Here is a 14,974-nt window from a genome sequence, read left to right as displayed (position 1 = left end):
CACTGCGGTGTCCCTTCTGTCTCCGGTCCTCCAAATGTTTTAAACAGATGAACTCAGATTACTACAAACAGCAAGGGCACTTAGAAAAAACATCCAAGCACCCAGGAAAGGAGGAGGGGACAGCGCCATCCAAGAGGTGCCCCAGGAGCTGACCGCAAAACACAAGATCAGAGCAGAAACGCCTTTCCCTTCAATGGTCTCTCCAAGACAAAATTCAATCCATTTAGAGGGAAGAGGGTTACGGGGTGACTTTGAGTCTTTATTTTGTATCTTCTATAATTAAAAAAAAAAATCTTAATCACTTGTGTTGATGTTATTTTTATAACTACAAATTATTGCTAAAGAAAATATCCTGGTCTGTTGAAAGGACTATATATATGTGTGTGTGTGTGTGTGTGTGTGTGTGTGTGTAAAATGTATATTTTATATATGTATATGCATAGCAGGGAGGGGCAAAAGTAGGTTTACAGTTGTGAGTACATGAAACAGTTTATTCTTGTAGTATTATTTATTAATTATTGTATTATTTTTCCATACAAACAACTGTAAACCTACTTTTGCCCCACCCTATATACACTAATTCTAATCAAAACGTGCCCTGTGTTTGCTACTGTGGAACTTTCTAGAATTCCACTGCTACATATGTCTGTAGGATCTTTATGGGGAAAGCAGGCTGCAGGCTGCCTTGTGGAAAAGTGAGCGTTTTGTCATTTGTAGGGGAAATCACTTCAAAAGAAAGGCCCGAGATGGCAGATTTTCTGAAAATATGAGATGTGACTAGCTGAAGAATTTCCTCCTTCAAATCCCTTTTCAAAACAAAACATCCCATCTGTGTCCTCTCTTTCACCACAACCCCGTGCCTGAAGCGAAGAGAGTTTTCAGCAGAAGTCAGGAGCCCCCTGTGAAGCCTGGGCCCCTCCCCTGGGGCAAGGCTGGCTGTGGGCACGCACCTCCCTGGGCAGGCTTCACGGAGCCAGACTAAGAAGTAGTTGGGCACTGCCTCCAGCAGATGGTTATCTGAACCTAGGTCTGGTCACTACCTTCAATATTCCAGCACTGTCCTACCCATGGTCTGGACACTCCCGCTAAGTGTGGTCCCTGGCCAGCACAGAGCACGCTAGAAAGGCAGCATCTCAGGCCTCCCCACAGACCTCAGGCCAGAATGTACAATGTCACAAGATCCAGGTGACTGATGGGCATTTTGAACTTGAGAGGCTTTGGTCACGCTGCTCAGAGGAGGCCTAACGATCCTTTGAGATCCGATTCTTCAAAATACGATCAGAGAGTAGTTGAAATCATCTTCAAAAAACAGCCAACTATCTGCAAAGGCTATGTACTCTGGGATTCCAACTATATGACGTTCTGGAAAAAGCAAAGCCGTAGAGACCATAAAGGAATCAGTGGTTGCCAGGGCTTTAGGGTCAGGGGTGACTAGGAGGAGCCTAGGGAATGATCCCGGGACAGTGAAACCATTGTATGATATTGTTATAGAAGATACATGCCATTACATGTGTGTCAAAACCCAGAGAGTGTGCAGCACAGTGACCCCCGAATGTAAACTATGGACTTAAGTTCGTTAAAAAACACAGAGGCAAATACTCTGTGCTCCACTAAACATACTCGCAAATGACTAAACCACTAACCCTGGGGGACCCTGAAATAGGGCACTAATTCTATGGAACAAGCATCTGCTCATACGGCCATCTCACACTTTTTGTGTAAATATGAATTTAATGAAACAGAACATTATAACTGGATGTGTGAATCACGATGGGAAATGGCCTCATGTTTCAAAAAGCCACCTCCGGCCACAACAGCATATTCGACACGTGCGACAAATTGACCTGATAAAGGAATTTATATCTTCTGCTTATACAGCAGCCGGAAGTGTCTAGAAATCTCCAGGTTAGGAATGGGAGTGGGGAGGATTTGGGCTGTGGACAGACTCTGCTCAGCACCAAGTCCTAGACGAGACAGTTACGTGCAAACACACAATTGACACAAAACTCGAGGTCGGTAGAAATGCTACAGGTATATACAAAGTCAGGCTGTCCTTGAGACCTCAAGACCAGCAACTGGTTCAGTCTCTCCCTACGTCTGGTAACAGACCCTGCCCCAGATCACATCAATGAAGACAGCAGGTGATGGCTTTAGAAGAAGCGGAGAACAAGGATTGTCACAGCCCCGTGCTCTCTCCAGGGTGTTGCCAGACTTCCGCCCACTGTGCTGCTAGGCGGTGGCTGTTAGTTCCGGTGGGATGCTAGGTTTTCTTTTCTGCGGGAGTCCCAGACACTGTCTTCTTCGCTGTTGTGGAGTTTGGCTGACTTTTGCTTTTCATGACGCTTGGCTTCTTCTGTTTCTTCTGGGTGTTGTTTTGAAGTGATCTCAGCCCCAGCATTTTACAATACTTGTTACACTGGTGTAGTGCTTTAAACTGATCGATGAAGGTCATGGAACAGTTGCCTTTGAAGCCTTTGTACCTGTGAGTTTGGGTGGAAGGAAACAAAACTGTTGAAAACAGGACACTTCACCAGTTTTAAAAGAATCTTTGAAAGGAGAAACTAACGGTGTGTGGAAATGTATGTGTTCCCAGTTTAGGCAGGAATGGCCTAATGGCTGACACAGCTATTGATAGGAAAAACAAATCCTGCAGAATTAAGTAAAGGCAAAGAGCCATTGGTCATGGTCTCTGAGTAGGCAGGTAGGTGGTGTGTAGGTGCTGACAGGTGGAGATTATTGTCCTTTTCCTTTTAGTCACAATGACTAGTCCTGGACCATCGGGATAGACATTAAAAGGTCTGCTGATCTGAAAGCCAACCATTTCACTCAGAAGTTCTGAAGAAAAAAGTTCTAGAACTTTGTGGCCAGACAAAATTCTTTAGTTTAGACTTTTCAATTTACTGTCGAATGAATTCAGGCTGTGAGGTCGTGGGACCAGTCTAAGAAAACAAAGCAAGTGGGTGGGAGAGAAAAGATAGGGGGGCAGGCCCCTGAGTCTTCCCCCTATAGCAGAGCTCTCTCCTGTGACACCCCACCTTCTCCTCAGGAGGAGAGGACTCTGGGCCTTTGGCTCCAGCAGGCTCTAGGAGGGACCATGAGGGCCTCTTGCCTGCGATAGTCTCAGGGGCTGTCCCTTTTGGTTAGGACACTTAATACTCAAACTATAAATGACTATGTCTTCACATCCCAATCACGGTGGGTTAGTGTCCTCTTTGAAGGGACAAGCCCCCAAGTCTCCCACCCACCTGCAGATGAACAAGATCCATCAAGAAAACTGGCTTACAGAACAAACAAGCAAAATAGAACCAGAGGCACAGAAATAAGCGACAGGCGTCTGATAGTGACCAAAGGGGAGCGGGGAGGGGTAGAAGGGGGGAAATAAGGGGAAGGATCTAGTCAAGAAACTAGTATAAATGACCCATGGACAACAGGGTGGGGATTGACTGTGGGAGAGGGGGAGGTGGGCAGGGCAGGGGAGAGCAACGGGGGAACAATAAGACAACTGTAATAGAACAACAATAAAAAGAAAGAAAGCTGGTTGAAGGGTGGTTGAGAGGATAAAATGAGAAAACCCATACAAACCACCTAGATCACTGTGCGTGACACTCAATTAACATTGGCCATGTTATTATAATCATCACTATAGCGGGTGTGACCGACAAGGACCTCCTGTGGAAGGGCTGCTGACGCCGAGGTTGAAGGACGAGGGATTTGCCAGGGGAAGGGGAAGGGCAGGGGCGTGCCTGGCCTAAAGGACGGTCCACACACGTTGCAGGGCCCAGTGCAAAATGAAAACATGGGCTCCTTGCTCAAAAAGTATGAAGACTTCAAGACGGCCACAGCAGAGCATGCTGGGCGTGGGGTCCCTGTGTGCCTGCACAGGGTGCACACCATGGAAATGGCATTCTCCCTCACAACCCCCAGAAGGAGCCGACCTGCTCTCACCTTGAGGACACCTTGGTTTTGGGCTTCTGACTTCCAGAACTGTCAGAGAATAAACACCTGTTGCTTTAAGCCACCCAGCTTGCGGGAATTTGGGATGGAAGCCCTAAGAACCAATGCCGCGGAATAAAGAACCCTGCACTCAAGAACTTTTCCACACGTTCCCATTTTTAGAAACTTTAGCTCTGTGGGGTTTTACTAACTGGATATTTTTGTCCTTCACCTCAACTTAGCATACCTTCTAGCCCATCACTTTCATGTTAATCTACCCATCCTCACTCACTGTCTCCAGGAGTGGAACAATAAATCTATTCCACCCAGCAACACCTGGTGGAACCTTCTCTTAAATATATTTCCCGTTGGATGGGCGGGGCATGCAAATTGCCCAGGGGTCTTGTTAGAACGCTGGTTTGCCTTCGGCAGGACTGGGGTGGGCGGGGTGTGCGTTTCTAACAAGCCCACGTGGGGAAGCAAGGAGGTAGCCCGCAGTGTGGATGACCTCATGGCCCTATTAGACTGGGAAACACCCTTATATTGAAACTGGAACTCAGCTGTATCTTTTCTTCTTGAAATCTGTGTCATACCACGTCGTAAATTCGCACTGTAACGTCCCACTTTGGGGGGAACTAGGACACTCTTTCCCACAATCCTCACCCTCACGCAACACAGATTTCTTCAATATTGCGCTTCACAGGTGTTGCGTCTTTTACAAGCTGAAGGCGAGACCTTCCGCCAGAAGATGGTTGGCTGGCCCTACTGCGGTGGTCTGGACCCAAACCCACAGTATCTCCCAGGTAAGCCTAGATTCGCTACGTGTTGAACCTGTGCTAGGCGGATTTCTTGCTTTAAAAACCATTCCTTTTTTTCCCCTCTCATCTTGATAACGGATGAGCCTTTCAGACTCAGACAAAATCTGCCAAATGACAGCGTGGCCGCCTTCTCTCTCCGCTTCCTGGATGAGCCGTGGTTTCCAAACACACCTGGAGAGAGGAGGAGGGGCAGAGCAAGGCTGCAGAAACTTCCAGCTCTGGCTGCGCTGAAGAAATCCAAGTTCTTGTCTGGCTTCATAACAGGGTCCCTTACGGAAAACTAGGTGAGGTAAGAAAAACCTAGAGAGAATGCCCAGTTTGCTAATCCTTTTAGAAGCAACCAGAAGCCGTTTAACACCCAAGATTTTGTGTCGTACCCTTTCTAAAGGAAACTTTAATTTATGGGGAATGGCTACCAGGACACGGACTGGAAATAAAAACCCTCGTTTGGCGAGTGCGCGTGTGTGTGTACATGTGAGAAGAAGCGAGGGCTTGACTGAACGTGGGAGTCTGTTCTAATCTGTCCTCTCTTCCAGGACTTGCAGGACTAGAGCTGGGCGCAGTGAGGCCAGCAGAGCCTGCTTTCTCGAGGCCATTGTCCCCACCCTGCGTCCGCCTTGGTACTTGGGCCTTTATCACCTCACATTCGCTGCTCCGTGGGGAACGAGCCATTCGCTATTCTGTCCGGGCTTCTGGATTTGGTTTCCATGCCACGCAGCCTACGGCTCATCATTCTTCCTTCCGAAGGCAGGAAGGTGTGCCGCTGGCTGGTGGCCACACTGTGGGGCGTCCTTGTGGCTATTCATACCTGTCCTGGCCTGGTCCAGGGCTTAAGAAAAGCTGCTCAGGGAACATCTCTTTGTTTTGCTTGCATCAGTGACATGAAGTGGGCTTGGGGGGAGACTACAGAGAGCAAAAGTGTTGGCTCCGGTGCCCTCTGGTGGTTAAATTGCAATCGCTCCATCTGCCCAGAAACTCAGCTGCCTGCTAGGGAGGGGCAAGTATGTGGGGGACCCATTGGGACCCGTGCGGGTCTGCTCGCCTGCAGGTGCCAGTTTACACTGTTTGGGGTTTGGTTAGGTTAAATTCCCAAGTCCCCAGTTACAGAATTAGACATTTTTCCTTCTCCTCTTCAGAGAGCTCTCAGTGGCTGAGCAATTTCAAATCAGAAGTATGTTCAACAGTTCGTGCCTTGTTGGGTCTGCCTAGAAAATGAATCGTTAGATGTCGAAACAATCCTAGTTGCCAAACTTTGCAACTCTACATTTTCATACTCAACATGGCCGCAAGATTGTGGGCATCGGGGCCCAGGTGTTGCATTTCCGCACATATATTCACAGGGCTGGCTCCCAGGAGAAATAGGACATGCTTCTGTTTTTAGGATCGTACTACCAGGTGACGTTGCATTGAAACGAATACATCATGACAGTTCCCGACTTTATTTTATAAAATTATAAGTAACTATTTACCCTCAAAATAGTGCCGCACCCTCTGACTTCACTCAACAAGAGAACAAGATGGGTTGCGTTTATGAAGGTGTCCACAGCCATGGTCCAGATTGAGACACAGGAAATTCTTTCTTTAGAGAACCCAATGGCTCCTCTGCCTGCAGAAGATTCTGGCCACGGCTGGCCAACACAGGGTGGGCCCAAAACCTGGGAGGATTTTTCCTTTCTGTTTTAAATAATTCAGAATATTGTGTATTATTGTTAGCATCATTAGCTATTATTAAAGTCAGCCATATTTGCCTCCCCGTCGCTTCTCCCATCCATGCCTTGAGATCTTCTTTCGAATGCGGTTAAAAAGCCACATGTGCTGCTGCCTACACAGAGCACAGCTTCCTAGCACTGGTGCACTAAGTAAGTACGTGAAGGGTGTTCGCTAAGTATAAAGAGCAGGTGCTTCATCGATGCTCAGTCACGGGTCTTCTTGCCTGCTCTCCGGAAGCCCTCAGCAACGCTCCCCAAGCTTGTCTTCTCCCTGGACCACTCTCAGCCTGTCTGCAAGCTGCCTTTGAATGGGAACATTTCCAAGCCTCTCCTCGTTGTCTGAGTGCCATGTGGCAGCTTTGGCTTCCACGGGAGAGTTCCTTCCACCGAATCTCGCCTCCAAATGTTGAGGAGCTGCCGCCCCTTCCCTCAGGCGCCCACTTCATGTAGCATCTGCCTATAAATGGGCTTCCCCCTTCTCCTGCATCCCCTGATCCTCACTTGGGAAATAAGAGGGCTGGACATGGTTGCAGGTTTTGACTCCAGAGCAGAGGGGCTCCCAGGGGCGTCTGAAGGGATCTGCCAACCACCCCTTGCACTCGGATGGGAGGTCCCCCTTTTATCAGTATTTTTAATGAGGATTTTAAGAAACATTTCCTTTGGGGGGACATTGTGACTTAAAAGGAAAAGCTTAAGGAAAAGTCTAAAAAGAAACGATAAACAGGATGCTCTAATATCTGTCTCAAAGCTCTCAGGCTCTTCAGAATGCCTTTCTCCCCCACCTCCTTCTCCCGGGCCAGCACTTGAGAGGGAAGGTGATAACATGTCAGAGACAACATTTTGTACCTGCTCCAGCCATCAGTTCTCCTAATGGGTCTTGAGCAGCTGTCCCAGGCCACACAAGTCACATTAGAGCTGAGAACAAAACCAAGGCCATACATTTCTTTTTAAATTAGGAGGAAAGTGTGGTTTGGTTTCCTGGAAGCTGTTAAGATGCTTTTAAAAGACATCTTAAATAATCACACCCTTAAGCTTGTATTCGTCTTTGAAACATCTTGGGCAAGCTTCCTCTCTGTTTTGGTAGAAAGTTGTTCTAAATGAAATCTGACTATTCTGGTGTCAGGCTGAGGCATGGCAGGGAAAGGAGACCAATATGTATCAAGAGATACTGAGCTTCAGGGACTAGATGTAGAATAACTGGGGGAATCCTCGAGGCAGTCCCCTGGGTCCCCCTTCTATAGATCAGTGGCTGCGAGAGCTTAGAGGCATGAGCCCACGGAGCCGGTAATACAAGATCCCAACATTCAAGCCAGGTCTGGATGACACCCAGGTTTGCAGTGTTCCGTAAAGGAAAGCTTTACTCAGAAAATTCTTCTGGGGTCTGGAGAAATCTCTTCATAAATGAGGGCACTATATAATTTTTCTAAATGGGGAACCAGTCCAGGACAAATGACTGACTAGATGGACTGCTAGGACAGTATGCATGCAATGGCGCCGTCCTGGACAAACCAGGACATCCAGTCACCCTCTTCATCACACAGGCCAGACAATTTCCTAGGACACAAGAAGCAAGGCCACCAGTAAGAAAATCAAAGTAAGTGGGAGGACTGAAAGTTTAACCCCAGTCTCTCTCTGAAGCCCCTCTTTTCCCCACTACATCATACCCACTCCTGACTCGCTGTCTTCCTGATCCCAAGGCCATGGCCAAATTCCTTGGCTTTTAGGACACTGGTCAGCACAAGGGATGGAGGGATTCCAACACAAAATCTTATCATTCTGAGCAGTTTTTCAGAAGAAAAATATCCAAACTGCATCTTGGTTCTAAAACCAAATCAGCCAACTCAGACTTATTGATCTGAAGGTTAAAAAAAAGAGTGGCCCTGGCGGGTGGCTCAGTAGGTTGGAGCATCATCCATGAACCAAAAGGTTGCAGGTTTGATCCCCAGTTGGGGCACATACAAGAGGCAAGCAATCAATGCCCCCCACCCCCCCAATTCCCTCTCTCTAAAGTCAAACATATCCTCGGGTGAGGATTTTTGTTTTTTAAAGTCATTCTCTGTCCACTTTTTCCCCAAACCCCTTTATTTTACTCCAGTGGTTCTCCACCTTCGTAATGTCATGACCCTTTAATATAGTTCCTCATGTTGTGGTGATCCCCAACCATAAAATTATTTTCGTTGCTACTTCATAACTGTCATTTTGCTACTGTTATGGATCGTAATGTAAATATCTGATAAGCAGGATGTATTTTCATTGTTACAAATTGAACATAATTAAAGCATAGTGATTAATCACAAAACCAATATGTAATTATATATATATGTGTTTTCCGATGGTCTTAGGCTACCGGTGTGAAAGGGTCATTCGACCCCCGAAGGGTCGCAACCCACAGGTTGAGAACCGCTGCTTTACTCTGTCCTTCATTAAGATTGGAAAATAGTTTACTTGTTCAAGCATTGCTGATGCCGATGAGCTGAAATAATCAGAAAGCTCAGGCAGATAAGTCATTACCAGCTCTGGAGAGGAAGCTGTATTAACCCTACAGTTTTATTTTCTCTATTTCTGATGCTTTGACCTCTGGGGCCTTGCTGGATCTGGAGAGACTGCCCCTCCCCAGGCCTGGCCAATTCCTGGAGAGAGTAAATGATTGGCCTTCTAGAATTTCTTTCATATGCAGACTAACCAGTCCAGAGCCCTCTACCCCCTCCTCCCCCATCGGGGTTTCACAATCAGTGCCACTGTCTCCCCAGGGCAGCTACCGGACAAGTAGGGACAGCCCCTGCACCCCAGAACCCACTGAAAATGTTCAAACTAGACCATCTTCAGCCCGCTCACGCACTTCTTCTGCAGAAACCACAATAAAGAGCCTTACCCACATTTCCCCTGACTCCTGCCCCCTGACTGAGGCTGGTGCTTTGCCTCTGCCCACCTACCCCCGCTGTGGCCTGGCCTGCCCCCTCTTCTTGGTAACTGTGAGTAATAACTGTCCTTTCGACGGCAATCAGCTCCTGATCTGTTCGCCTCCCCGTACCTGAACAATAATAAGACCTACATTTTCAAACAGAAGCCATCCCTTCTGCAAGTCATTGGCCCTCTACTTCCTCCTCCTGACAAGCTGTCTCAGTGCCCGGTAACAGCAGCAGCGGGCCAGGCGACACTGGCTCCAACTCTGCGCTGTTTTCACCAAGAACCACAGGAGCCTGCCTTCTTCTGGGCCGTGGGCAAGCGAGGCAGCGAGCAGGCACCGTGTGCTGGAGATGCCCCAGAAATCTGTGGCCATGCCATCTGGTCTGGGCACACTCCAGACAAGCACAGGGAAACAAACCATGGTCAACAAGCCAGGTAACACATCAGAGCCCCGCCAGAGCCATTTGCTCCTAGAGCCATCACTGTGGAGGTCTGGGAGCCGCCTGAAGGACTTTTGGGGGAAAAGACATAAACACATGCAAACTGAATTTACCGCATTCAACTGATAGATACAATCTATTTTTTTACTGATGCTTCTAATGGTGAAGATGTTAAATGTAGAACAATGAAACCGTCACAGTTAAAAGAAATCCCAATAGCGCTGGCGTCCCCCCCCACCCCCCGCCCTGGCATTCCTGTTAGTAATTAATCTTGAAATGCCTTTGCAGAATTCTTGTTTGTATCAAAGTTAGGACACAAATGTGTTTCCCTGGGAGGATAAAGTCCATAAACGTTTTATGTAAGTGAGAGCAATGAACTGAGTTCATCCCAAGAACATCTGTCACCCACAGTTAGGACAAGAAATCTGCTTTGCCCACATCGATCCCACAGTGTCTGCCCGGAAGGTGTTGGGAGCCCAGAGTGGAAGGATAAGGTGCACTTGATTTTTTTCCTACTCACCCTTTAGCCAATGTTGCTATGCCCACGTCAGTTAGCTTCATACCTACACCTGCAGGAAGGGAGAGCAGAGACAGGCCTGGCATTACACGGTTGCTCAGGAAGGACAGGGTGGGGCAGCGGCAGCCCCTTCCTGCATAAACACACCCTCTCCTCGGTCCCATCAGCAAAGGCCGACAGCCTTGCAGACACACATCTAGCTTTACGGGACCAGCACAGGGAAGCAGGCCTTGGACAGACGAAGCCGTTCAGGGGAGTCCCGCCTCTCTTGGTTGGTGGCGATGGCCGCTTGTTCCAACCTGGTGGACCCCTGCTTCAGTCTCACCATTGTGACCCAGTGACAGGTCTTTGATGGCAAGGCCCAGGATCCACAGCGCTCCCTCAGTAGTCTTTCCAGACCAGCCAGACCCCGGGCCTGAGGCTTGCCTGCTCCTTGCTTGCCTCGACACTTGTCCTATCTGAGTCAGGCTGGGATGGCTGTATCCCCCAGGGCCAGCAGGTGACCGTCTCACTGAGGGGCCTGGCAGCACAGAAAACAGTCTGCACTGAGGACGAAGGGACCAGCATCCCATCAAAACCAGCCCTGATGTCCAACCGGATGGCAAACCCACATAGCGCTGTTCTCGGAGGCTCAGGAAGGGAATCCTAAAAGGTTAAGGCTCTGACTCAGCCAAGTCCACCTGGAGCACAGCAGAAGCACAGGCTGTGCTGCCAGCCGGCTGGTTCGTCGGCCCTGCCTTCCTGCTGTGCGCCTGGGAGCTGAATTAGACACGCACGCGGGGTGAGCCGGTGAGCACTGTAACAGCCTCCTTCACAGCTGGCCAGGAATCCGTCTCGTTCTTTTATAGCCGCTAACAACTAGCATATTTGTAGAAATGCTTCACATAGCTTTTATCACAGGACTGCGCTTTTAAAAAGAAACCCCAAATTGCAAAAGCCCTCTTTGGACACCTCATTTTGTGGAAGGGTGTAGTGGGAACATCACAGCCCTCAGCTGCACATAAGTCCAATTTTAAAAGTCATTTGGCAAAAGGTTCTTGAACTTGAGAATTGTTTTTTCTTGCTTCTCACAGTTACCCACTGGCACTTACAATTTTAAAAAATAGAATATGATTTTTAAAAGGAACTATCTCTCTCTTGGTTTAATCATTTGCCAGCAATTCAACCAAGGTCATTAAAGGTCTCTACAGGGTAATAATTTAAATTCTAGTGTGCGGCCATTAAACTGTGTTGTGGATAATAGTCATCCACAGGTTGTCTCTGATGGAAAGAAAGAAGGAAACAGCAATACGAGTTTGTTCTCCAGAATTTGAGGTCTTGGGTCTCTTGAATGACAGCTTCTTAGGAACTCTAGGGGTCTCACCAGCATGCAGATCTTAGGGTCCAGCTCTCACTCCTCAAACCTGCAGGACCTCCCACAATCCCATCAACAAGCAAATGCCACCAGGGAGGGAATAACATTTAAGAATCTGAGAAAGGCCCTGGCTGGTGTGGCTCAGTGGATGGAGCACTAACCTGCAAACCGAAAGGTTACAGGTTCAATTCCCAGTCAGGGCACATGCCTGGGTTACAGCCCAGGTTTCCGAGATGAATCTCTCATACACTGATGTTTCTCTCCTCTTTCTCCCTCCCTTCTCCCCTCTCTCTAAAAAGTAAATAAATAAAATCTTTTAAAAAAAAAGAATCTGAGAAGGTAATGGTTGAGTTTGGGTTTATTTATTTAATGCTAATTCCAGTGTCTCAGTCAATTTATAAAATATGGATGTTGTTTAGAGAATGGATGTGCTGTCTTATGTCAATAATGGCGATGGCACTGCAAAGATTTCTCCCAGCAGCAGCTGCGGAGGGTAAGTAAACACCGCCATGAAACACCACATTAAACTGCACACCTCATTTACGGAGAGAGGTAATATTCCACCACAGCTATTTACTAGTGCCTGGAAATGAAACAAGCTGGGCATGAAGCTCCAGGGTGTTGCTTTTCAGTGGGAGAACTCTATTTAATGCGAAATGAACTCAGAAGGGGAAAAGATGGGGAGCATCAGTGATTGTGCAGCAGAGGCTAATTAGAATGGATAGCAAGCCGCTGAAACCACATTTCTGAGTGTGTGGCCAGGAAGTCTCTTAAAGCCAGCGGGGGCGGCTGTCCTCAGCCTGCAGGGCAGCCTCATCTGCAAGGCTGTAATGTTGTACTTCCCAGGTGGCTTTCAAGGAGTCCCTCACAGGAGCCTCTGACTTTAGAAGACACTTGGAAATCTCTTGCCAATTTGTAAATGTGTAGGGTTGTGCAAAGAGCTTGGGGTGTGGAATCAGAAATTATGAGTTCGAGTCCTGGACCCCTCTACTTGTTAGCTGAGTGACAGCAGGCAATTAAATCACTGTCTCTGGGCCTCTGTTTTCTCCTCTGTAAAATAGGGATCCTAACATCTTCTTTGCAGAGTTATTTTGAAGATTAAACAAAAATAATAGGAAAAAATGAGTGCACACAACAACTAGTGAAATCCAAGGCAGGTCTGTAGTCTAGATAATTGAATCGTGCCAATGTGACTCTCTGGGTTTTGGTTTTTGTTTTTGTTTTTCAGGTTTTTTTTAAGATTCTATTTATTTATTTTTAGAGAGAGGGAAAGGAAGGGAGAAAGCAAGGGAGAGAAACATGAATGTGTGGTTGCCTCTCACACGCCCCCAACTGGGGACCTGGCTGGCAACCCAGGCATGTGCCCTGACCAGGAATCGAACCAGCAACCTTTTGGTCTGCCGGCCAACATGCAATCCACTGAGTCACACCAGCCAGGGCAAACCTCCAGATTTTGATATGCACTATAGTTCTGAAAGGTATTAGCCTTGGGCAAAGCTAGATGAAGGGTCCATGGGGACCTCTCTGTCCATTTTTGCAACTTCCTGCATCTACTGTTAACCCAAAATAACCATTTTTAAAAATGGGGAGCATTTGCTTCACGGAATATTTTGCTTCCTCGTTTAGTCTTCACGACGGCCCACATGAAAACTACTGAGGCACACAGAGAGGTGACCGTTTGCCCAAGGTTAACCGCCAGCAAGCGCAGGAGCAAGCACTAGGACCCAGAGGCAGCCTGGATTTCACTGCTATTGCTAGATCTTAGGATCCTTATTGAGAGCAACGCGTGACATTTTGTGGGCATGCAGTTATAGGTCAGGTTTTCCTTGATTACTTGGAAAGGAAAGGGAATAGGAACCCCCTGTGGCAGAGCTGTTGGCACTCCACCCCCATTGCCCTCACACCCCACCTCCGGGTGCAACCCAGAGTCGGAGTCGCAGGAAGCTGCTTTGTTCAGCCTGGCCTGTGCACGTGCAGGTGGAGTCTTCCATTGGTAACTAAAGGGGTCACCCACGGGTGCGATGATTCTGAGACATGTGCACTGCACAGGCTCCCCGACTTCCCCCGGGAGGCGTGAGCTTCGGATGCCCGCAGTGGTAACTGGTTGTATTACTCTAAGGTTTTCCACTGGCTGCCTTCCCTTCCCCTGCCACGCTTCTCCACTCTCCTACCGGTGAGTACTCGCCTCCCCTCCCTAATATTTGTCCTTGAACATCTGTGTGCAGTCAAGGATGAATTGGGACCAAATAAAGCTTCAGTCCTCATCCACCTCCTAATGCCGCAACCCTTTAATACAGTTCCTCATGTTGTGGTGACCCCCAACCACCCCCAACCATAACTAAAGCATAGTGATTAATCACAAAAACAATATGTATTTATATATGTGTTTTCCGATGGTCTTAGGTGACCCCTGTGAAAAGGTCATTCGACCCCCAAAGGGGTTGTGACCCACAGGTTGAGAACCGCTGTCCTAGGGTGTCATTTCTCACCCCTTGGAATGTCCTGCCTGATAAGAGTAGCTTTGTCTACTGAGGACCTTGGGCCAGGTGGTGTCAGCTTGACCTCTGGAGAGGCGAGAGACTGAGGTCAGTTTCACGGGCAGCCAGTCATGCCCATGTGGTGGGCCCCTATAAAAACTCTGAACACCAAGGCTTGTGTGGCTTCCCTGGTTGGCACATGTCCATGCATGTTGCTACACGTCATGCCTGGAGAAGTAAGCACCGTCCTCATGGCGCCACCAGGAGAGGACACCTGGAAGCTCCTACCTGGTCTCTCCCAGACTCTGCCCCACACACCTCTGGCCTTTGCTGATGTGAGCCTGTGTCCTTTGGCGACAGTAACCATAACCGTGAGTTCTAAGAGTCCTTCCAGCAAACAAGAAACCCTGATGGGGGTCTTGGGGCCCCCAAAGTACATCTTGTCTCAGGGCTGCTTCTGTGGGGAACCTAATTATGACACCCCCACTTCATACAACAAATGTACTCATTGTATTCATAAAAATGTGTGTATAAATTGGAAACATGCTGTAAATTCACCAAGGGAGCTCAAAATCTAAAATAACTATGAAAGGCCCTTCCACCTATTAAGAATGAATAATTTCACCTTAATTTAACTTTTGGCACACCTATGTTCTCATATATACTTCTGAATCTGTGCCTGTTGAGGATACTACAACAATAAAGTTGATCTTTGGTTGCCTATTGCAATTGGCATGAACTATTACCGTGTACTTTATGACTCCCGTTGGTTGGTCATTTCAGGCTCTTTTGTCACGCCTTGTTTCTGATGAGACTTCC

At 47.9% G+C, this 14,974-nt stretch overlaps 1 protein-coding gene across 2 annotated transcripts in view; it reads right to left on the bottom strand.

Annotated features, from left to right (window-relative positions):
• Positions 1-1,839: 1,839 nt before the first annotated feature.
• ALPK2 (alpha kinase 2) overlaps positions 1,840-14,974 on the bottom strand; it is a 90,747-nt gene continuing 77,612 nt past the window's right edge. For both annotated transcript variants that reach the window (XM_090285439.1, XM_090285440.1), the window contains exons 12-13: positions 10,328-10,376; positions 1,840-2,480 (exon numbers count right to left, since the gene is read on the bottom strand). In XM_090285439.1, coding sequence (XP_090141565.1) covers positions 2,261-2,480; positions 10,328-10,376 — 269 coding nt within the window. In that variant the 3' untranslated portion in view covers positions 1,840-2,260. The remainder of the gene's footprint in view (positions 2,481-10,327; positions 10,377-14,974) is intronic.

The sequence above is a fragment of the Furipterus horrens genome, unplaced genomic scaffold (genome assembly GCF_987537825.1).
Source record: "Furipterus horrens unplaced genomic scaffold, mFurHor1.1.pri manual_scaffold_8, whole genome shotgun sequence".
NCBI classification, from domain to species: Eukaryota; Metazoa; Chordata; class Mammalia; order Chiroptera; family Furipteridae; genus Furipterus; species Furipterus horrens.
The sequence above is the reverse complement of the archived record's forward strand: the minus strand, read 5'-3'. Positions and strand labels throughout refer to the sequence as shown.